Source organism: Sphaerodactylus townsendi, linkage group LG08 (genome assembly GCF_021028975.2).
Source record: "Sphaerodactylus townsendi isolate TG3544 linkage group LG08, MPM_Stown_v2.3, whole genome shotgun sequence".
Taxonomy (NCBI): domain Eukaryota; kingdom Metazoa; phylum Chordata; class Lepidosauria; order Squamata; family Sphaerodactylidae; genus Sphaerodactylus; species Sphaerodactylus townsendi.
This window is the reverse complement of record NC_059432.1, coordinates 26,003,264-26,027,146: the sequence shown is the minus strand read 5'-3', so window position 1 is coordinate 26,027,146 and position 23,883 is coordinate 26,003,264. Positions and strand designations below refer to the sequence as shown.

The following is a 23,883-nucleotide window of genomic DNA, read 5'->3' as shown; positions in this document are numbered from 1 at the left end:
TTCACCAAAAGAGAAACCGTCAAAACCCAACCTAATGAGAACAAACTAAGCTCTATAATAGATGGAGTGTTCAAAACCATTACGCATCAATTAAGGGAGAAAATTGGAAGCAGCTGCAGACCCACAGTAGTATAATGGTTACAGTATGTGGTTAGGATGTTGAAGATCCAGGTTCAGTTCTCCACTCTGCTGTTTGAGTAACTTTGGGCAATCACTCTCATAAGAACATAAGAAAGAGTCTGCTGGATCAGACCAGATTCCATCTAGTCCAGCACTCTGCTACTTGCAGTCGCCCACCAGATGCCTTTGGGAACTCACATGCACTATGTGAAAGCAATGGCCTTCTGCTGCTGCTGCTGCTCCCAAGCACCTGGTCTGCTAAGGCATTTGCAATCTCAGATCAAGGAGGATCAAGATTTGTAGCCATAGATTGACTTCTCCTCCATAAATCTGACCAAGCCCCTTTTAAGGCTATCCAGGTTAGTGGCCATCACCACCTCCTCTGACAGCATATTCCAAACACCAATCACTCGTTGTGTGAAGAAATGTTTCCTTTTATTAGTCCTAATTCTCCCCCCCCCCCCCAGCATTTTCAATGTATGCCCCCTGGTTTTAGTATTGTGAGAAAGAGAAAAATTTCTCTCTGTTGACATTTTCTACCTCATGCAGTGGCGTAGTTCCCAGGGGATAAGGTAGGACACAACACCCTGGGTGGGCATCTTGCGGGGGCAGGGCAGGGGTGTTCCAGGGCAGGGGCATTCCGGGGCACAGGGAGAACACTCGCCCCAGGCGCAGTTCCCCCTCGCTCCACCTCTGACCCCATGCATAATTTTATAGACTTCAATCATATCCCCCTTCAGACATCTCCTCTCCAAACTAAAGAATCCCAAATGCTGCAGCTTCTCCTCACAGGGTACTCCAGTCCCTCAATCATCCTCATTGTCCTTCTCTGCACTTTTTCTATCTCTCCAATATCCTTTTTGACATGACGACTGCAACTGAACACAGTACTCCAAGTGCAGTCACCCCACTGCTTTATATAAGGGCATGACAATCTTTGCTGTTTTATTATGAATTCCTTTCCTAATTATCCCCAGCATAGAGTTTGCCTTTTTCACAGCTGTCGTGCATTGAGTTGACATTCCCATGGAACTATCAACTAAGACGCCCAAATCCTTTTCCTGGTCTGTGACTGATAGCACTGACCCCTGTAGCATGTATGTGAAGTTTGGATTCACTTTACATTTTGCTACATTGAACTGCATTTGCCATTTCTTAGCCCACTCACCTAATTTATCAAGGTCCACTTGGAGCTCTTTGCAATCCTTTGTGGTTCTCACCACCCTACATAATTTGGTATCATTGCAAACTTGGCCAACACGCTACCCACCCCTACTTCTAGGTCATTTATGAATAGGTTAAAGAGCACTGGTGCCAAAACAGATCCTTGGGGGACACCACTCCCGACATCTCTCCATTGTGAGAACTTCCCATTTACACCCACCCATTGATTCCTGTTTCTCAACCAGTTTTTAATCCATAGGAGGAAATCACCCATTACCACTACGTTTTTGCTTTTGTTGGCCTCTCTAATTTCTTTTTCCATCTCAGAATCCTCCTGTGCACTTTGGTCAGAGGGACGATAATATATTATCCACAGTGCTTCTGTGGGGGAACCAGCTCCCCTTGCATTGTCTGTTTTATGTGATACTATGCTCTCTTTGACATAGAGGGCAACACCACCCCCAATACACCCTGTCCTATCCTTCCTGTAGAGCCTGTAACCTGGGATAACAGCATCCCACTGGTTCTCCTCATTCCACCATGTCTCTGTGATGGCCACTATATCAATGTCCTCCTTCAAAACCCTGTACTCCAGCTCACCCATTTTAGGTCGAAGGCTTCTACTATTAGCGTAGATACACCTGTATACCCTGCCTCTGTCCCTAACCTGGGATGCATGTGCTCTCAATCTAACCTATCTCACAAAGTTGTTGTTTGCCTCTAGCAGACAAGACAAGCACATTTACCTACTTGAAGAATTCCTTGGATATGCAGGAAGTATGTATTAGAAGAGGAAAACTGGATACATTATTGGGAGCAGCAGGGTGTCAGTAAAGAGAAAGAGAGGTTGAAGAGAAAGTTTGCTCAAGCCTCTGAAAGTTCATAGAAAATCAGGGGAATGGGATATATATTCCTCCAACTTTTATACATATTATATATTCCTCCAACTTTTATATATTATTACAGTAACAGCATTACAAAGTTGCCATTTCATATTTGTTCTTACCGTATACTTGATGCAAAAGAGCTTTAAATACCATCATGCCAGTAACCCCAGACCTACGGTATATTTGAACTAAATCATTCCTGTGAACTTTTATCCATCACACTTATGCACAGGAATGCAACACACTGAAATGCATGCTAGACTTGCAACTAGATTTTTCTAGCAGAAATGAAGGTACAACACACTGAAATGCATGCTAGACTTGCAACTAGATCTTTCTAGCAGAAGGGAATGTACAACTGAGTAACATTTTTGTTCTTCAGGAGGAAGTACAAATTGCTTTTATAGCTGGTGCCAAAATGGATCAAGGAAAATAAGGTCCAAAATAAGGTCCAGGAAATGTACACCAGTTCTTTGCATTGATAAATATTAGCCTTTTTCCAAATTCCCTGTGTTGTTTTTGAAGGGAAAGAACAATTAATTACTACTAAAATTTTAAGATATGAGTACTGGCAAACCTTGTGCATAGCACAGAATGGTCCACAGAGGGTTTACTATCTATATTACGATTACTAAAATGTGGTCTATGTTAGTTATGGATGTGAGCAGAGACTGAGGCTGTTTCTGCACTGGCGGATAATAGCGCCCCAGGGATGCTAAAAATGCTGTCCCTGGGGTGGCGTTCACACAGCAGGCGCTGCTGCAACATTGTGTGAAGAAACGCCATGCTCGCAATGCCCAAGCGGCACAAAGACTCCACTGTTGAACAGTGTTCAACAGTGGCATCTTCCACCCCCCGCCTTCCCCAAACACCTTACCTTTGTCTCCTGACTCCAGTGCCATCGCTCAGGCCAGGGGTGTGTGTCCCCTGGCCTCTCCAATGCCCTGGAAGCCAGGAGACAAAGGTTTGGGGAGCAGTGCAGCCTGTGCGAAGGTTGCGCCGTCGCCCGCGTCCCTACCAGGACCGTCCGTGTGAATGGTCCCAGGGGGGTGCATCGGCACGGTTTATGCCAATGCACCCCCGCTCAGCGCCCATGCAGAAAGGGCCTGATAGATAAGCAATGGGTTAAAAGGTAGAGAAGCATTAATAAAGTGGCAAATAAGGTCCAGGAAAGTTCTTGTTAAATGAAAAGCTTCTGAGAAGGTGTGGCAGTTTCAAGCAAAAGGAGCCACATGGCAGAAGGGAGAAAACAAAGAGAAAGGTCACAGAAGGGATGCACAGAAGACAACATGGTTAACACTGAAAGTAGAAACCTATATGCGGAGACATCATGTGATTAAAACCTTAGACATCTAATCTGCTTAAACTGATTGTGCAACTTGCCAGTCTCTTGGAATATGTAGTTTCCCTTCTTGAAAAATACTTGGACATATTTGCCAATTCAGAACACAATACAGTAATAATAAGTTGAAAAGGCAATCTTACTTTCATTTTCCCTTCTGACAGTAGAATGAAACGTACAGTTGGGAAGTGTGCCATTTGCTGTGGAAGTTTAAAAAAAAGTTAATTTCATGGAATTTCAGTTCTCATCTTAATTACAAAAACACCATAACTTATTTTACTATAGTCAAGACAAATAGACCAAGCTCAAACTACCAGAAATGTTGGGATGCCAGACAGAGGGCTTTTTTAGTGGCAGGCTTGCAGTCTGCATAGCAAGTATAGCAATGCCGCACTATATGTCTTAATAGATCAGTGGCGAAGCTCCCAGGGGACGGGGAGTGCGCCACGCACCGGGCGCACAAATTTCGGTCACATGGGGGGTGCAACATTTCTACCTGGTGGGAAATGGGAAATGTAGTTCCCACACAGGAAGGCCTGTTCTGCAGCCTCCTTGGTTTCCTAAAGTAAGTGTGGGGGGGATGCTGAGGGAGAGGGTGGGTGTGATTCCCCCCCACAGCACCCCCCCTAAAGTTTTTAACCTTACATTTTTCTTATTATGTTTTAACATGGTTAGCTTCTTCAAAGGCGTGAGTTTGATTCCTTCTGTCTTGGTGCTTGCAGTGTAACGGATTTGAAGCGGCTGTGTACTGTTACTGGTGTTTTTGATTTCTGAACTGAAAATTCTGCTATTTCTTGCATGGACTTTCTCAAATGTTAAGAAAGTTTTAAATTACTAAATGGAAGGGGGCTTATTAGAATGATCTGGTTGTAGAGATTCGTAGACACAATATATGTACATAATACTGTCAAGCCACAAAGTGAAATGAATTTGAGCATTTTCTGTGAAATCTGCATGTTTTTTGCTGATAAATCACACCTAATCCAACTATTACTCCGCTTTTTTAACACAAGATCTAAACATGTAAAATAGGGCTCTGCCGCTGTCACCCTGATTTGTTGTTGCTCTGGTGCATTTTTAATGACATTTTCTTCCTGTCACTAAGCCAAGCCAGCTGAGAGTGATGGCATTACTTCCTGGTTTATGAATGACCTTGCTCTGAATACACTTTCTCCTTTGGTAGTCGATAGAACATGATCACCCCAGTTATTTGCCCAGATGATGCAGAAGAAATAAGACGACAGGACAAAGGATACATGACTTCGGGTGCACTTGCTTTGTGTGATTACCTTTTTGTATATGAAGTTCCATGAAGCCATGACGATGTAGCTGGACAATGGCCTTGTTGTGCTCCTTCTTAGCCTCTATGACATAACAGCAGTAGCCCCCACTGTCCTGCAATGAAAGGTTTGCTATAGTGATACTGAATGTCCCATGGTGATCCGAGGAAAATTCCAGTCCATGGTGGTGTGCTGGTTGCCCATGGATGGATTTATCAGCAGTGTTATTATTGGATTGTCCATGATGTTTTCCTGCTTCATAATGCAGCTCCCTCTCTGTGACATTGCGGATATGTTTTTTCTCAGAGCAGCTGTGATCATTCTGGCTGCTGAAGTACCAATATTTGATAAAGAAATCATGCCGGTCAACAAAAGGCCCACTGATCTTGCAAGTCAAGGTAATATTCTGACCTTCAGGACAGATGTAAAGTGAGTTAGGAGTGGTGACTTGGAAGGTGGATTGTACTACATGGGGAGAAAACAGAACATCAGAGAAATATTTTGTAAATGGAACAACATGATAATGGCAAACAGACAAAAATATATTTTCCTGTTTAACATGAGAATCACAGAGTCACATAGGCTGCCGTTACCTATACTAACTGTACATGTCTTCTCTGTTGGGATCCCTACCTTATGGAACAGCCTGCATGAGAAAGTCAGGAACGTTGGCTTTTTGCAAACTATGCAAAACTGAATTCAAGTGTTTCTGCACAGGCAAAAAGTGTGTACAAAATGATTCACATAATTACTTGGATAAATTATTAGAGACTGCAGTCTATACAATTGTGTATACTTTACTGTAAGTAGGATCCTATTGTGTGAATTTGTGTCATTTGATGTGTCAAGTTAAACTTATGCCTTGCTTCAATTCCATTTTTTAGATCTGTGGTCGGCTCTACAACTCTAATTCCTACTTCATTGCTTATTGAATTGTTCCATCTTGTTGATTGAATTGATTTACTCTGTGTAATCTGCCTTAAGTCCCAGTGAGAAAGTCCTGCACTGAGATGACATGACTTTATTATTAACAGTCAAAGACCAGCAAATACAAATCCATCCTTTAAAATTCCAACTAAAACTAAATTTGCCAATACATATAAAAAGGGCAATTTAGATTATAGTAATAGTACTAAATATATACCAGATAAGCTTTTACCTTTAAAAAACCATATTTCTCCATACACCATATAAAAAGATTGTCAAGTGATTTGCCTGCGACTTTTGACAATGTAGGTGCTAAATTTAGCCACAGGTCTAGATATACTAGGATTTTCATCCTCCAGCAGCTTTTCCAAACATTTTCGTTCAGGATAATATTGAAATTTATTAAGGAAGAGAACTAACAGCTTTGTCCTCACATCTTTTTGTTGAGGGCAGTGTAAAAGAATGTGTCCAGTGGTGTCTATTTCCAAGCAAATTCTGTCTGATAGTGCTATTCTCATACATCTGCCTTCCAATACTGCTGATGGCAGCGCTGCCTTTCTAAAGTGAAAGGCCTTCTAAGCGGCTGGCTATCTAAATTCTATAAATAAGGGGATGGGGACAAAACATATTTTTGAGATAGTGAAAGAATAAAACCTGGAACTTTTGCAAGATCTTGTTTCTTGCCAAGTCTTGCACCCTTTGTTTAAGAACTAGCTTAGCTGAGATAGCATTTTGAGACAGAAGGGCACTATGTGAAAAGAGTTCTGCATTCTGTTCTCAGTATCAATAAATCACATTTTATCTTGGTAGTCATCTTCATACAATGCCTACAAAATAATACCTTTTTTTACCTACAAAAATCTTGATTCAAAATACTACCAAAAATCTTTATTCAAAATACAGCAATCTCACAGGATAGTAATTCAAACAGGTCACAAAATTGTAATATTTCCAAAGGACAAAAATAAGTTTGCTGATTCAGCAGAACCACATACAAGAAAACAGGAGCTGTCCCTGGTAAAAAGCAACAGTGGGAAATGTATGGGCAAGGCCCAGCCTGCAGATTGTAAATCTGACAGTGGAGCAGAGAAGGGTTGATGTAGTTGGGAACATTCCCTTGTGTTTATGTATCAGTGCATGATGACCCCAGAAAAAAGTGGGGGGATAGAAGTGGAGATTGGTGGGGGGAGAAACAGGTTTGGGATCAAGTTTGTCTCTGGACAGGATTTGGAAAGGGAAAGAATGTGGAGCAGAGGCAGAGAAGTTATGGGGGAGGAAGAAAGTACAGATTAATATAAGGTAGAAAAGTGCATACATTGCTTGATATTCAAAGTCAAGTGTAGTTTCAGAGTTTCAAAGCAATCCAGGCAATAGTCCTCAGGATGGGACTGGACCACACACAACTAAGCCTTCTCTTACTATTGGGGCAAGTCTTAGGATCTGACTTGAAAATTTGGGGCTGCTCTGTGACTGCAGAAATAATAGCATCTGCAGTCTCATTAAGGGAAGTATCAGGATCGAAGATGTTACTGGAAGGTTTGAAATCTTTGTGGCAGATGTTATACTCCATTCAACATAAAGAATGAAGTGCGGTCCTGCATCCATAGGCAGAAGGGCAACAGCGTGTTTCTGCTGCTGCATATAGTGCTGATTCTCTGTTTGTGTTAAGTGCCACTTTTGTTTTAAAAAAACAAACCAGTATGCCTGCACTGTTAAACATTGGGAAACAAAATGGCTGATGCAGCTTTACGAAAAGGGAAGTCTTGCTAATTGCCATCCAGGACAATATAAACGATCTTTTTACAAAGTTTGCAGTTTGACAGAACAAGGCACACTGTTTTTTACAAAAGAGGCACTTAAATACTATTCTCTGATGTGAACAGAGAATCAGAAAAGCGGGCGGGGGGGGGGATGGCAGTCACAAGGACTGGCGGAGTAGTCAATATAAAGAAGTTCCAGGAAGATGTGGTGAATTTATCCACATATCTCCTTGGTTCTTTTTGTTGAAAAGGATATAACAAGGGATGCATTTACAGATAATGTAATGGAACAGGGTGACAGATCTGGCTGTGCTGATTGAGTTACCTGTACAGCCGGTATACCAGACAACAGTGGTTCAAGAGATGAGTAGATGGTCCTGACTGTCCACTTGATTAGGCTTTCAGATAAGTAAGGAGGTTCCTGATTTATTTCATTTTATTGCATCTAAACCCTGTTTCCTTCCTGTCCATAGTCAGGCTTAAAGCAACTGAGAGCTATGGAAGGGTAGATTAGAGTTGCATGCAAAGCCTTTCTTGGCATATAAAAAAAATTACAAAATCACAGCCTAAAATATATAATTATATATACAATCAATCAGATTCTCACTAATGCTTAATGGTTGCATACCCATATTTCATTCCAAAGCATTAATTACATGGATGGGTAGATTATTGTCCTGCAAGCCCCAGTTGCTAATCATAAAAAGTTTCAGAAGTGCACAGTATGGAATGATTGATTGGGGTGGATCACCGTTTCCAAGGAAACTAGACTACTTCTTTCACCAGTTTTAATTGCAAACAGCCTAATCTTAGTTCCCTGTTTTTACAAACAAAACATGGTTCGTTCCAACAGCTCTAACTTCATAAGGATCTGAGAAGTCAATACAGTTCAAAAACAGGCATCTTGAGGATGGGGTGAAGTTGAGTATATTGCTTTCATTCTCCTTCACATTTCTCACCTTTCACTCCTTGCTTGTTGCCTCTTTCCTCACTGTCTCTCCCATGTTTTCTTGCTTGCTTGCTACCTCTGCACCTGTTTTTTCCTCATTCTCCCACTGTGGCCACTGCTGCCACCTCCTGTTACTGTCTTCCTTGCTGTTCCCTCTTGTTCCCCTTCTCCTGGTGGTGGATATTGTCGCCTTATAAAAGTTGTATAGAGTTGCTAGGCAACCGTCAAAATGGCAGCAGAGATATTTTCTCCCTATATATTATAGTTTGGAGTATTTTTAATAAACTAATTCATTTTTTTATTCTGAGATTTTTCTGCAAAGCTGAGTGGGGGCGGTCCCCCAAGTTTTCTGAACAATCCCTGTTTATACATGGTCCCATTGTGCAGATTTGTTGATCTACATTATTGGGCCACAGTTAGATATAATGGTAACTCCTTTATGTACTATAAACATATTCAACATATTTTCAAACATATAGTTATTCTTTAAATGTAACTAATTTTGTTTAGTTAATATACTACAGTGTGTATGATGACAATATACTGTTCAATATTCTGCTAGTCCTGTTAGAACTGTGTAAAATAGCATACTTTTTTTCCTTGATAACAAAATACGTTTTTTCTATTTTCAACTTGAATTGAATTTCACCTATTTTTCAGATGGCAAAAATTAATATATATTTGCTAAAATATCAAAGAGTGTCACAATTTGCAGCTGTTTCTCTCTTTAGTGCTTGGTATCTCACTTTTTTGTTAAAAAAACTAAAGTATTTATGAATTTTTCAAATAATACAGTTGTATATGTTAACTTTGTCATAAATTATGTGTTTTGTTGCATTGGCATATACTTGATTAGAATGTAAGTCCTGCATTTCCTTTCCCCCAATTACTGTTTTTTTTCCAAGGGAAATTTTTTATTTCCATGGTTTCAAAATGTCCACAAATGTTACATCTCTACTGGCAGTAGTTGTTAGAGCCATAATAGTCTGATGATTACATGATCCCTACATAACTTAATTTTCCATATTGATTTTTTTTCATATGTACAGTTTTATCCCCATTTTCAGTCTAGAAATTAATTTAAAAAGTACTTTTTCACATAACTCCTAGGGATAATCACTTGAAAAAAATAATTACAACTTTAAAACTACCAGTGTTGTCTAATATTGTATTGGCTACTATAATATTTAAAAGAGCATTTTCATCCAAAAATAAAACACTGGAACATTTTCCACCCAGCATTCCTGGCTTCCATAGTTAAGCACACCAGAAATTGTATTAAGAGAGATGTAAGCAAAAGTAAATTTTCTAGTTAATTACTAACCTTTGATTCAAGAGAGATCATTGGCTGCTCAGCTTTTCCAAAAGGGGTTTTAATAGGCAAGATAACACATAGGACAAAATCAACCAATTAAGCCCAGAGTGATTGTTAAGTATGGCTTGTAGAGTACTCCATTCTTGTACTTGTATCCCTTCAGCATTTTGATTTTAAAGCCAATTCTAGCACTGGACCCTCCTATTACCTGGCCAACTGATCATTCATATTTTGTGCACTGCCTACCCTACCTACCCTCTAACTCCGAAGTCATTTTTAAACCTTTATGCTGCTATACCTCTAAAATTAAATTCCATGAACATTTGGAGTCAACTAGTTTGGCATGGCTAGGCCATTTCAAATTGGGTTGCCAAATCCCCCCAGGAACCAGCAGGAAGAAGAGTAGACTTACCAGTGGCAGGGGAAGCTGAGGTCAACAATGTCATGATGTGACATCCATTGCGTGCCAGAAGTGATGTCAGTGCAGTGCCAGGAACGCTCTAGTACTTGAGCAAAACTCTATAGTAAATACCATAGAGTTCAAGTACCAGAGCACACTGGGACACACTAAAGTCACTTATGGATGAATGGGAAGTGACATACGCATGTTGCATTGCTGCTGGTATTTTCCTCCTTTTTGTGGCATTATCCTCTCAGTCACTTAATTGCCAGCAAGGAGGTGGCAGCTGGGAGGTGGGTACTAGTCCAACTTTCAGGAAATGTGGTTGCATTAATTGCACTCTATGGCTTTTATTGGTCTAATATTTATGTACTTTGAACATTTTCAAACTCTTATTTATTGTATTTTGATTGTTTTACAATTGTTACAAACTGTCCAGAGAGGAAGAGGAGGAGGAGGATAAACTCACAACCCAGGCCAGGTCACTTGGCATTTTTAGGCCCTGATAAAATGTACTCTTTCTTTCCTATGGGAGAACTCTAATTAATCCCTCTTCAGGGAACCCAGGAACAATTATACTGTGAGGGGGAAGCTAAAGGTCCCTAACAGAATTGTCCATTCTCACCCAATTAAGGTGATAATTCCCTAGAGCTAGTAGTCAGTATCAGCAAAATTAAACATGAACCCAGTGGCACTTTGAAGTGTTGCAAAATGTATCCCAACAGAAGCTTTTCTGAGTCATGGCTCACTTTGTGGAAGATGATACAGAGATGTTTGCGAATTCTCACTCGCTGCTGGTATTAGCATTTTAGCATCATCCATGCCTTCATCGTAACAAGGAGGATATGAACAGTATAATAAGGGTGATAGAAATATTATAAGTGAATTTACAGATCTTAACATGTTCAAGGCAAGAGACATTTAGAGATGGTTTGCCATTGCCTGCCTCTGCATAGCAACACTGGTATTCATTGTAGGATTTCCATTCAAATACCTGCCAGGCAGAGGCATAGCTAGGGAAAATGGAGCCCCATGCAAAATCTGAGTTTTGTGCCGCATGTCTGTTTGTGTTTTTTATATTTAGTGTTTTTTTCAGTTTTTGGCCTGCAGGGGGTGCAGTTTTTAGGCTAACAGCACCAAATTTCAGGGGATCTTTAGGAGACTCTCCTGATACCACCCAGGTTTGGTAAAGTTTGGTTCAGGGTTGGTTCAGGGGGTCCAAAATTATGGACCCTCAAAGGTGTAGGGGCCCCCAGTCTCTTTTTAACTCCTATTGGAAACAATGAGGGATGGGGCACCCCCTTTGGGAGTCCATAACTTTGGACCCCCTGAACCAAACTGAACCAAACATGGGTGATATCATCAGGAGAGTCTCCTAAAGATACTCTGAAATTTTGGTGCTGCTAGCCTAAAAACTGCACCCCCTGCAGGCCAAAAACTGAAAAAACACAAAATACAAACACAAACCTGAATTTTTACACAACCCCAGGCACATGCCCAGTGGAGCGTGCACCCCCTGTTCCCCTTGTAGCTTCGCCTCTGCTGCCAGGTTGTCCCTGTTTAGTTTCTGAGATCTGATAAGACCAGGCTAGCCAGGGCATTCCATGTTGGGGCATTTACTTTTGGTTGGATTTCATTTTAATCTGGTCTCATTTTGTAACACTTTCCCCTTCTCTTTTTTCCCCCCTAACATTTGTGTATCAGTGTATATGCCTAGTGGATATATACATCTGATGAACTGAGGTCTAACTCACAAAAACGTATGCTGAAATAAATTTTGATAGTCTTTAAAGCACCTTTGGACTCTTAATTTTTTTAACCATTTCTCCTACGAGATCACCATGTGGCTGCTGGACTATTATGAGGGCATGAAGATCACAGAAATCCTGTTTAGCATCCTTTTGCTTAGAGCTTTAGCCACACATCCCTCCCATCCACAGATCAGAGTCTGTTATGGCCACTTTTGCATGACAAGTGCTTTCAGTATTAATCTAATTTTGCCAAATAGTAACCTTGAAAAACAGGGTATGAATAATTCCATTTTATATATGGGGAACTGAATCTAAAAGACTTTTATTTGCTCAAAGCAGTCTGTTACAATCATAGCTATACAAAGATGTACAGTTGTTCAAATCCAATTCCGGCTGATACTTTAGGGGAAATTTTTTATTTCTTTACAGGTTAAGTAGCAAGTTAGCTGATTATTTTGTCTGTTTATGCAAAGGGAAGGAGCGATTACATGCTAAAATGATCTGTTAATTGTTCCTGTCACTCCTCTCCTTTTAAAAGTGTTTGGTAGGCATGAGTGATTCAGTTTTCAGTGATCTCAGCTTCTCTTGGCAAACCTCAGAAGCCACAATTGCAAACAAACAAAAAACAAAGTTCCTCTCGTTCAACACAATGTATTTAAGGGCCTGCATGAGTAACATACAGAGGCGTTCCTCCCATTGGGCAAAGTGGGCAGTTGCCCAGGGTGCCCCCTTGTGGGGATGCAAAAACTGCAGGTTCGTTTGTGGGATTTTTTAATATTTTCAGTGTTTTTCTGTTTTTGGCCTGCAGAGGGTGCAGTTTTTAGGCTAGCAGCACCAAAATTTACGGGATTTTTCGGGAGACTCTCCTGATGATATCCCCCAGGTTTTGTGAGGTTTGGTTTAGGGAGTCCAAAGTTATGGACTCCCAAAGGGAGTGCCCCATCCCCCATTGTTTCCAATGGGAGCTAATAGGAGATGGGGGCTACACCTTTGAGGGTCCATAATTTTGGACCCCCTGAACCAAACTTCACCAAACCTGGGTAGTATCATCAGTAAGGTCTCATGAAGGTACTCTGAAATTTTGGTGCTGCTATCTTAATAATTGCACCCCTGACAGCAGACACCCCCTAAATTTCCCCAGATTTTCCTTTTAAATCCACTCGCTTCCTGCCAATGCTTGTTTTCTTTCTTTCTTTTATTCTCTCAATGCCTAATAAAAGTTGTTTAAAGGGAGAATCTGAAGTCCCTAGTTTAAACAACATTGAAAATGATGCTGTTTCAGGGTGGGGGATAATCCACCCCAAAACAGCATCACTTTCAATGTTGTTTAAACTGGGGACCCCAGATTCTCCTTTTAAATCCACCTTAAAGGGAGAATCTGGGGTTCCCAGTTTAAATAACATTGAAAGTGATGCTGTTTCCCCCAATTGGGGAGACTGGATACAATACCATAAAATGTTTTCATAGCAGTAATAAAACATCTTGAAAGCATTTTGGCCCATTGCTGTGTTTAGATTTGTGAGTTGGGGCATATTCTATAATGTGATGGTGACTTTGAAACGACCTGGTGGGAAAAAAAATCATTGTTTGGTCACAGTGGGAGAGGGTGGTCACCCATGCGAAGGAGGGAATCAGGTTTTGCCCAGGGCTCCAGTTTGCCTACATACGCCACTGGTAACATAGCAGCTTTGCAACAAGTTCACCTGAGGGTACCAAGCACCAGCTGAAGAGATGCCCTTTGGCTCCTGTCCAGCTGCACCCATTCATGCAGCTGTGCCCACTGAACATCTGCCTTTGATGACAGCTGGGAGGTGAACTGGTAAGCAAAAAAGCTGTGCGTGCAAAAATCATAGCAAGCATGATACTTCAGGGTGTTAGAATACCCATCCACATCCATAGGAAAGAGAGCAAAGTTGGAGAGAGCTGCAGGTTTCAGAGATGCTCTTCTCCTAACTCAAAACAAGCACCTTCTATCTATGGCAAAGAAAAGTGGTATTTCCCCCAAGCAGCATTTCCAATGCAATGCCCTCCTCCTGTTTTAGAGGCTAGCCAGATGAACCTTTGGCTTCTGTTAGGTATTGGGGCGAGGGGGGGGGGGGCACGCAGGGCAAAGGGAGCATCGTTTCTGACGATGATTGCAGCCCAACTGTGAAAACGCGACCTCTTTCTCGCGCCGCGCCCCCCTTTCCCTACCCCACAGTAGCAGCGCCCTCTCCTAGGACTCCTTCCACAGCCCACCACCCCCTCCCAATTAGAGAAGGGCGGCTGGTAGTTTACGGAGGAAAGGAGATGCTTCCTCTCGGCTGGCTGGCACTCTCTCGCGCTGTCGCCCTTAAGATCAGGAATGCCAACCGTCCGTAGCAATAGCCAGGAAGGCGCTCGACCGAGCTGCGTCGGTCACACAAGCCCAAGTTCTTCCAAGGCGGTCCTTACCTTGATAGGAGACCCAGGCGAGCGTCAGCTGCGCCACCAGCAGCCCCCTCTTCCCTGCCCGGTCCATGCCGTCCCCGAGGCAGCAATTCCTTGCTCGATTCCACTCTGCCCGGCTGGACTCGCCTGCGCCCGCGCGCCTCTCGTGCGAGCTGCGCCCCGCGAGCCGGCCGAGCGACCAGCGGGTGTGAGGGGAAGTGCGAAAGCCAGGAAATTTCCCCAGCGCTGCTGCACAGCAGCTCCTGTGCGCGTCGGAGGCTGCAAAAGCGAAGAGCACCCCCAGGAGATCCGAGGCGAGAAAGAGAAATGGGGGCAACCCACGAGTTGACAGGTTGAAGGAGACCGCACGTTGGGTCACTGGCTGGAACCCGTCTTATCGACAGTTTGCGTTTGAAGAATCTTGCAACTCTAGCGCCGAGTGACTGAAACAACAGCTTCCCCCAACTGGCACAAACGCACACAACACAGTCCCAGTAGTGTGAGGTGAAGAGCTATCCCATACAGACAATTCTTGCCTTTCAGTATCAGAGACAGAGTGAGCATCTGTTCAGGCCTTCTTCAGACAGTTTGTGTGTGGAGAAGATCCCCTGAGGGGAGGGATGTGGTAAATCAGTGTTAATAATTTCAGGGGGAAATTGCACAGCAGTCTGGGAGCACCTGAAGGACTAACAGAATTTATTTCAGCATGAGCCTTTCTGAGTCAGTGCTCACAGAAGATAATAAATTATGCTAATCTTTAAGAGGCTACTGGACTCCTGTGTAAATAAGTGGCAGTCCAATGGGTTTTTAATTAAAGATGTGTAAATTATGAGGGGGTTTTAAGACCCAAAATTATACAAGGCGCACCTGCAGCTTTAATAAACTGATTCCCTCAATGGCTGTAATTAGGCAACCACAACATACTAGGCTTGGAGTTTTTGTGAGTGAAATTCAGGGGGAGATAGCAGGGCTGTTTCCAGGACTGTTTTGGCCTTTGAGGGAAGACCCACAGCCTAGCTATGGCTTCCAGCTTCAAGTTTCAAAATTCCTGGAGATTTGCAGTAGAGCCGGGAGAGGGGGGGGGGGGCAGGATTTGGGGAGAGGAGAAGTCTCTGCCAAATATAGCACCATAACTTCCCCTCCACGGCAGCCATACAAGGTAGAGGTTGTTTGGGTTGGGAACAGGGAAAGCTTGAGGCAGAGAAGCAGATGAAGGTTGATTGGCTGTTTGGTGGGAAAGAGAGAAAGAAGCAGGAAATGAGAGGCTATGGAAGCTTTTATGAAAATGACATTGCAAATAATGTGGGAGGGGAAATAAGATGATTCTTGCAAATTCTTACAGGTTCCTGTTTGTTAAATTTTAAAATTGTTACTGAACAACTGACTAGAATATGGTCTACATAATTTCCATTATTCTCCATTAGTTAACAAAAGCTTGAAACACATTTTTTTTAAAGCAGAAAAAAGAATTGAAAATTCAAGATGAGGACCTGAATATCTGGCAAGGATGCCTTTAGTCCTGTCTCTTACTGGAACAACAGCTACTAATGTAAGAATATGCAAGTGTTGAAGTTTCGGAGAAGTTCTCCACAAGACAGAATGGAAAATTGCATGCACAGTCTGCCTTGATACCCTACCTGGGCACATACTGGGCAAAGCTGGTTGCTCAGTCTCCCATATGGAGACTGCAAACACATGAAAGACTGCAAACACATGAAAATGAACAGAGTAGCTTGCAAGAGACACTCTGTAAAGAAGTCTTTTACGAGGCCAAATAACACTGCAATCACATGATGTTGGACAAGTGCTTTGTCATATATAATGTTTTTAACATTGTTTCAAAGGTTGCAAAGGCATTGTCTAAGACAAGAATGGCTAAGCCTTTTTGATCCTTAAAACATATATGGGGCTGACCTCATTAAAATGTTAAAATTGTACATGTTTCGGCTGATTTAGATGTTTTTATCTCAATATGTTAAAATACTAGCCCATAGCACATCAGATTTTCAGAATTAATGCCTTACTAAAGCTTTCTTGTGCAAGATAAGAAAACAGCTGGAGACTCCTTTTCAATTAATTAAGCTCATTGTGGATGGTTTTTTCCAGTTATTCTCATAAACTGATAACAGAAATTTAGTAATGCTAAATGGGAAGGTAGCATAGTAAATCCCAGACTCATCAGATTTAAGAAACCAAGCAGATTGCTGCAGAGGTGTAGCTAGGGAAAATGGAGCCTGGTGCAAAATCTGAGTTTTGCTGCCTCCCCCCTCCCCCCATGTTCGTTTGTGTTTGTTGTGTTTTTTCAGTTTTCTGCCTGCAGGGGGCTCAGTTTTTAGGCTAGTAGCATCACAATTTCGGGGTATCTTTAGGAGACTCTTCTGATGATACTACCCAGGTTTGGTGAAGTTTGGTTCAGGGGGTCCAAAGTTATGAATTCTCAAATGTGTAGCCCCCATCTCCTATTAGCTCCCATTGGAAACAATGAGGGATGGGGGCACCCCCTTTGGGTGTCCATAATTTTGGACTCCCTGAACCAAACCTCACCTAACTTGGGTGGTATCATCAGGAGAGTCCCCCAAAAACTCCCTGAAATTTTGGTGCTGCTAGCCTAAAATTGCACCCCCTGCAGGCCAAAAACTGAAAAACGCTAAAAAATACAAAAAAACAAACCTGAAATTTTTGCTGCCCCCCAGGCACGCACAACGTGCACCTCTTGTAGCTATACCTCTGGATTGCTGTAAGTCTGCAGAAGAAGGCAATGGCAAACCATTTTCCCTTCTCACTTACCTTGAACCCCCTTCCTGGGTTGGTGCAAGTTGTTTGTAAGTTGTCAGCATTTACATTTGGTGATCCTATCAAGCAAGGTCAAATCTGGACTTTGTTCCTGGGGCTTTGGCAGATAGGAGGGGAAGTGACCTGGTCTTGCCTATTTGCTTCTTTAGAAGTAACATGATTGAGTGACCTGCCCTGACAACAAAGATTCATTGATCTAATCTTCTGAGCTTCATATTACCTTTCCCGTATAGTATTCTACCCCCCCTTGCTGTCCTCGAGTTCTCCACAAGTGTCTTCATCACCACCTTTTTCAGTCCCTCATCAACATAGGATCAGTCCGAAAGAATGTTTATCTTTCTTTGCAGAGCTGTTCTTCATGGCTGACCAAAATTCCTCCCATTAGCAGAGATTTGCTATGTGATCCAAGCCTTTACCTATCAAAGAGCAGCATGAATTTTTCAAGCCATCATTTGTTTCCTCTGGTTTAGGAAGTGTTGCGCAAACAGAAAATAGCCCATTATCCTGACCCAACTTCACAGTCATGTTAAACAGACATTATGTGCTGGCAACCATGAGATAAACACTCAAATGCCCTGGCACTTACATGAGGCTGTGCGGCCTGTTATCAAACCACACCATAAAGATGTAGTTTGGAGAATGGCATTTGATGTATGGGCTCCTTGGTTGTCTGTTGTGTTTTTGGTTGGGAGGTGGGTTTATAGGCAGGTTGATAGATTTGTATGAATAGGACATCTTATTTGAACATTTGCTAATGCCTGGTCTCAAGGATGTCTGCAATCCCTTTAAAGCAGAAGAAGAGTTTGGATTTATATCCCCCCTTTCTCTCCAGTAGGAGACTCAAAGGGGCTTACAATCTCCTTGCCCTTCCCCCCTCACAACAAACACCCTGTGAGGTGGGTTGGGCTGAGAGAGCTCCGAAAAGCTGTGACTACTAGTCCAAGGTCACCCAGCTGGTGTGTGTGGGAGTGCACAGGCTAATCTGAATTCCCCAGATAAGCCTGCACAGCTCAAGTGGCAGAGCGGGGAATCAAACCCGGTTCCTACAGATTAGAATGCACCTGCTCTTAACCACTACGCCACTGCTGCATAGCAGTTACAAAATTACTATTCAATGAACTATTCTTTTTTCATTTTCGATAGTCATAAAAGGTTTTGTTTTGAAGAGAGCCAAAACGGAACTTCTGTTTATCAGTGCTGCTGCCACAGTTTCCTCTTCGTCATAACGAAGATACAGGACATTTCACCAAATCACTGGCCTGTAGTCTAACATTCCACTCAGCAAAGTCAGTAGCCTTCGTCCAGCCTAAGGAGTCTTCCTTCACATTAAATGATTCTTCCTCCATCTAAAGAGCCACAAGTTGGAGGGAAGGTTCTTTCTTGCAGCTGTATCAGAAGCTCTGTGAGGGCTTCTGTCAGGGAAACAGCCTTAGCCCATAGCTAAGGCTGATGTCCTCCCATGGGATCTCCCACAGAGCATAGCTTGATGTCCTCCCATGGGATCTCCCACAGAGCATAGCTCATCATCCTCCTGGTTCAGTATTATGTTAACCTATCCCATCCCTTCTTTTTCTTGAGGACCACCACAATTCCATGATGTCTCTTTTTTTCTGACAGACCTGAACTAATCTCTAAATGACCTGTATTATTGACGATTGTATTCAAGGGCTGGAAGCTTTCTGAAACTTCCAGAAGTAATTCGCTTTATGAAAAGTACCAACAGATCTATTTGGTATCAGGGGCATTGTGAGAAGACATATTAATGATTTTCATGATCGGGAGCTTTATTGTTCCCTTATTCTTCCTTTTTCCAATATAGCAGTCTTTAGCGCAGGTTTATATTTTTTATTTCTTTTATTTGCCCTGTCGGAGACCTAGCATTACCTAGTAGTACAAAAAGATATTAAAACGTTGGCTTGTGTCCTTTATCCTTTTTCCTTAGCATGATTCCAAGTGTATCTGTGTTTGCCCACAGGCAACTACTACAGTATATGTGACCATCTTGGATGAGAATGACAATGCCCCCATGTTCCAGCAGCAGCAGTATGAAGTCACACTTGACGAAGGCCCTGGCACACTCAATGCCATCCTTATCACTATCAATGGAGTGGATCTGGATGAAGGACTGAATGGCACTGTTACATATTCCATCACAGAGGGCAACATCATGGACACCTTTCACATAAACAGCACTACGGTTAGTACAGGACCACACCTCTGGTTTCTACCATGCTGTGACCCCCAAGCCCAAGTTCCATGAGTGGCTTCCCTCATTGCTGAAAGGCAACTCTTTTTGTTTGTTTGTTTGTTTCATTTTAGGGGCAAATCCGCACTGTCAAGGAACTGGACTACGAAATAAGCCATGGGCGTTACACTCTGATTGTCACAGCCACTGACCAATGCCCAATTCCTTCACGTCGACTCATCTCCACCGCAATGGTATATATCTGCTGTGAGGAAAAACATGAAGCCTATGAATAGTAAACATCTCTAAAAGTACTTTCTAATATGGTGGGCTCTTCCCCTGTACTCCCAATCCTCTGAGCAAAGTTTGAAGCCTTCCTCCAGACCAAGAAACTGTTGGAGAAAAGACCACTTTAGTTGTAGGAAGTTTCTGTAGTCTGAAGGAAGACTCTGTGGAGAGTGGTTGCACCTCCCACCCCCCACCCCCAACTTCTACTTATCATTATCTCACTCACAGGTTTATTTCACTTGAGGCATATCCTTCCACATTTTTTATAAAAAGTAACTGCTACTGAAATTAATGCTTTCCCATTCTGTGATGTGTGTACTGCAAAGTCATCTCTTCACTAGTCAATTACCACTATTTTATACAGGACCAGTGTCCCCATATCTGAGATGGGGCAGCTGCCAGGGCACAGAATTTCTGGCAGGGCCTATTGGTGCAGAGCCCCCTGTAGTGACACACTGCCTGGCAGGCACAGTGGTGGTGTCCCCATTTGCATACACCACCCAGCTGCACTGGGGAAGGGACATAGGCAGTGGAAAGGCTCACAAGGTGAGAAAAGGACATAAAGGCAGTGGAAACACACACAGGCTGGTGGGTGAAATTCAAAGGGCCCTCCAAACCTGGAATGGACCTAATCATATAAATGTATATTATGCCATTGCCACTGCATAAATAAAGCCATTTAAAACAGCTACTGCCTCAGTAATTCACAAAATGTATTGTCAAACGATTTCACAGCTGGAATCACTGGGGTGTTGTGTGGTTTCCAGGCTGTATGGCCGTGTTCTAGTAGCATTTTCTCCTGATGTTTCGCTTGCATCTGTGGCTGGTATCTTCAGAGGATCCTCTGAAGATGCCAGCCACAGATGCAGGCAAAACGTCAGGAGAAAATGCTACTAGAACACGGCCATACAGCCTGGAAACCACACAACACCACAATTCACAAAATGGTTGTGATAAGTTTTAAGGGGAAAGTGTACCTTTTCCTGATCTGTTCTCAAGTTGCATTTTGTTTAGATCAGGACTCAGGAGTCAAAATGACAGCAACACTCTGAAAATCATGCAGTTCACTCCTTGTGTTAATTCATCGTCATCCTTGGGAATCAGTAAGGGCAGTGTGGTGTAGTGATTGAGAGTGTCTGACTAGTATCTGGGGGACCCAGGTTCACATCCTCACTCATGCCATGGAAACTCACTGGATCACCATGGGCCAGTCACACTCCCTCAGCTTAACCTACCTTCCAGGGATGTTGTGAGAATAAAATGGAGGAGAGTGATATAAGGAGCTTTGGTTCCACCTTAGGTGAGAAAGGTGGAGTGTAACTGCATTTAATAAATAAACTTCATTTTCTATAAACTTTTTGACTTCCTTTTCCAGGCGCTTTAAAGTTAATATGATAAGGACATGTAGCAGTCTTTCCCTTTTTCTCCTTTGAATCTGTTTCTGAGGAGTGGCCCCTCTGGTTTTGCTGCAGTGTGCTTAAGAAGCCAGCTTATGCACCATGATTACCACAAAAAAACTCTTTTTGATTGCTCCATGTGTTGGCTGTGTTTATCAGTGACTCACTGTAAAAACTGCAAGTGTTTCATCATGGCACTGCAATCACCCTGAAAAAAGGGGTTTGCAATGGTTTGGTGAGCCAATACATACAAATTGTTCTACCTTGTAATAATTGCTGTCACACCGAGTGATGTCAAGTGGCCTCTGTGGGAGAATAGACTCTCCATGTGACAGATGCAAAATGTCAATGAACAGCAGTTTGTTGGAGGCTCTGCAGTTTTTCCTGACTTGAAGAGCCCATAGACTGTGGGGACTGCTAATGCAGTATAATCTACTCTGCCTGCAAGTTCTCTTCAGTTCTTAAAAATGTTCCATTTTGACTTCTAGTACTTAGTAATTTCCCCCCTTTTCCTATTCAGTAAATGTCTGTCTCTTTGCTCTCGACGCAGTTTGAAAGTGACAGTCTGGGTGGTCATATGCAGCCTTTTCTTAGAAATTTTCTAGATTTGCGCTCCCGCTGTCTGTTGAGCACTTAGAATTCTTCTATGCATTTTTGTGTTAATCTCAGGTATTAGTAAACTTGAATGATATCAATGACAATCAACCAACTTTCCCGCATTCTTATGAGGGACCCTTTGACATCACAGAAGGCCAACCAGGTCCAAGGGTCTGGACTTTCCTGGCTCATGATGGAGATTCGGGGCCCAGTGGACAAGTGGAGTACAGCATCATAGCAGGGAATGCCCTTGGTAAGTGACGGAAAAGAAAGAGCAATACAACTCTGTGCCTGCAGCTTTCAGTCCATCTAGAAAACTTGTTCATGTATACAAATGCAGGAATGGTCAATAGGATCAGTGGTAATACAAGGTAGGGATTCAAAATTCCTTTCCTGCCTTGTCCCCTGCTTTGTAACAAGTTTTAATTAACCTACGTTTTCCTGCTTCTGAACCAAGAATGCTTTCCTCTGCCTAAATCATAAGGTAATAGAGATGAGTAAGGTTGTTCATTTTGGAATGTTGTATTAAACCATTTCACAATCTGTGTTAAAATGTTTGCCTTAGCATTAATTAGTTGGATGGGTTGGGCTAGTTAGTATGCCTTTGCCTATGTATTACATGGGTGTTCTGCAGAATAATCCTGTACTCAGACTACGTAGGATTGTCCTGCAAGTCACTTGCCTTATATTATTGTGAGGCTGAATGAGAAACCAGTACGTACATCATAACTTCTATGGAAATTGTTTACATTTATAATAGTAAAGAGGGATCTGATGAGATTAAGGAAATCTTAGGTGATTAGTCATGAGAGTTTTATTTGATGAGTTATTAATTTATTAAATTCTATATGAAAAATGGTAATTCTGAAGTTTAAAAACTCTTATTATTTTCTTTTTAGATGATACACACATCTGTCATAGTAGACATAATCTTAGTAGATTTTCAACTTGTGTAAGAGAGGAGGGAGTAGTGCCATCCACACTTTCTAAATACTTTGAATTAAAATAGTACAATAACAAATAATCCTGTCTACTTAATTGGAGATATGTTTTAATTAGCCAAATGTTTTAATAATAATAATAATAATAATAATAATAATAATTATTATTATTATTATTATTATTATTATTAGCCAGTTAATCAGCTATACAGTGCAACTATTAAATAATAGTTGTGAATTGTTGTGAATTGTTATAATGTGTTTTGTTCCTTAATATTTGGTCCCTTGTTATAACTACAATAGTAATTTGTTCTTATCAACAGATACTTCATATTATAAAAGGTGGAACTCAAGTAGTGTTTCTCCCCATTTATGTTATGCTGATTTTGCACCAAGTTATCCCTCAAAAGCATGCTTAAGTGTTTTTTTCCCACTAGGGCAGTTCCCATGTTAGATTTAGACCACACTGTTTACACTAGCTTTGCTTATTCAGATCAGATTGCTCCCTTTGAAAGCCCAACAGTGTCAGGCACACAGTAAAAGCACAAAGAGGCTGGTTATTTTAATGCAAAGCATTCAGTGAGGAAAAAGGGAGTGGGAAAAAGCAGAAATGTCTTAGGAAAGTGAATGGAACATTTCAAAACCATCCCCTCAGGGGCCTCTTTCTGAGAAGTTGGAGTGTCTACATCAGGAAATCCTGTTACAAGCAGCATCCGCCATGCAAGAAAACATTTCAACCTGTTGTACTATATTATCTTTCTGTAAGAGGCTTGAGCTCTTGCAACTTTATTTCTTTGAATAGAAAAAAAACCTGTGTTAAAAAGGTTGTCCTTTCAAAGTGATCTGACGTTCTTGCATGCTGAAGTGAAGGAACCCAAAAACTGTAGAAGTATATTTCTTTGCCCTGGTCACAGCAAAGTCCCACATAGATATGACTCCTGCACAGGCCTACATCAAAAACCATTGGTTTGCATTGACTTATCTACATCCAGTCAGATTTTTTTTGTTTACCTTTCCTGCACAGACCTGCTATAAAAGAAGCTTCTAGAACTCTTAAAGCAATCTGAATGCTCCCCCACATGCAAGATTTCCCATCTTTTTCCAGACCTGCGCAAGGTGCAGTATCCTTCCATTCTGTCTCTTCCACCAAGGAAGGTTGGAGCTGCTTCTCAAGCTCTTTCTCCCCCAGTCCTCCACATTTCGACTTCTTTGACGAAAAACACAAACCAAAATTTCACCTTTGCTCTTCTGTTTTCTTCCTTACTTCATTCTTGAGACTGAAAATAATTTTTTTTCTTTGTCTCTGTAACCTTGTCTTTTGGCAAATGAAACTCTTCACAATATGTTTTCTGTTTCATTATAATGACCTAACCAGGGC

At 41.9% G+C, this 23,883-nt stretch overlaps 2 protein-coding genes across 3 annotated transcripts in view; one reads left to right on the top strand and one right to left on the bottom strand.

Moving 5' to 3' along the window:
* VSIR (V-set immunoregulatory receptor) overlaps window positions 1-14,488 on the bottom strand; it is a 32,524-nt gene extending 18,036 nt beyond the window's left edge. The window contains exons 1-3 of one of the 2 annotated variants that reach the window (XM_048505081.1): window positions 14,329-14,488; window positions 4,803-5,258; window positions 3,657-3,713 (exon numbers count right to left, since the gene is read on the bottom strand). In XM_048505081.1, coding sequence (XP_048361038.1) covers window positions 3,657-3,713; window positions 4,803-5,258; window positions 14,329-14,395 — 580 coding nt within the window. In that variant the 5' untranslated portion in view covers window positions 14,396-14,488. The remainder of the gene's footprint in view (window positions 1-3,656; window positions 3,714-4,802; window positions 5,259-14,328) is intronic. The other variant, XM_048505082.1, reaches the window with a different exon arrangement.
* The window catches only part of CDH23 (cadherin related 23), a 612,421-nt gene that overhangs the window by 525,145 nt on the left and 63,393 nt on the right, over window positions 1-23,883 (top strand). The window contains exons 38-40 of the mRNA XM_048505079.1: window positions 19,073-19,294; window positions 19,417-19,536; window positions 21,637-21,817. Coding sequence (XP_048361036.1) covers window positions 19,073-19,294; window positions 19,417-19,536; window positions 21,637-21,817 — 523 coding nt within the window. The remainder of the gene's footprint in view (window positions 1-19,072; window positions 19,295-19,416; window positions 19,537-21,636; window positions 21,818-23,883) is intronic.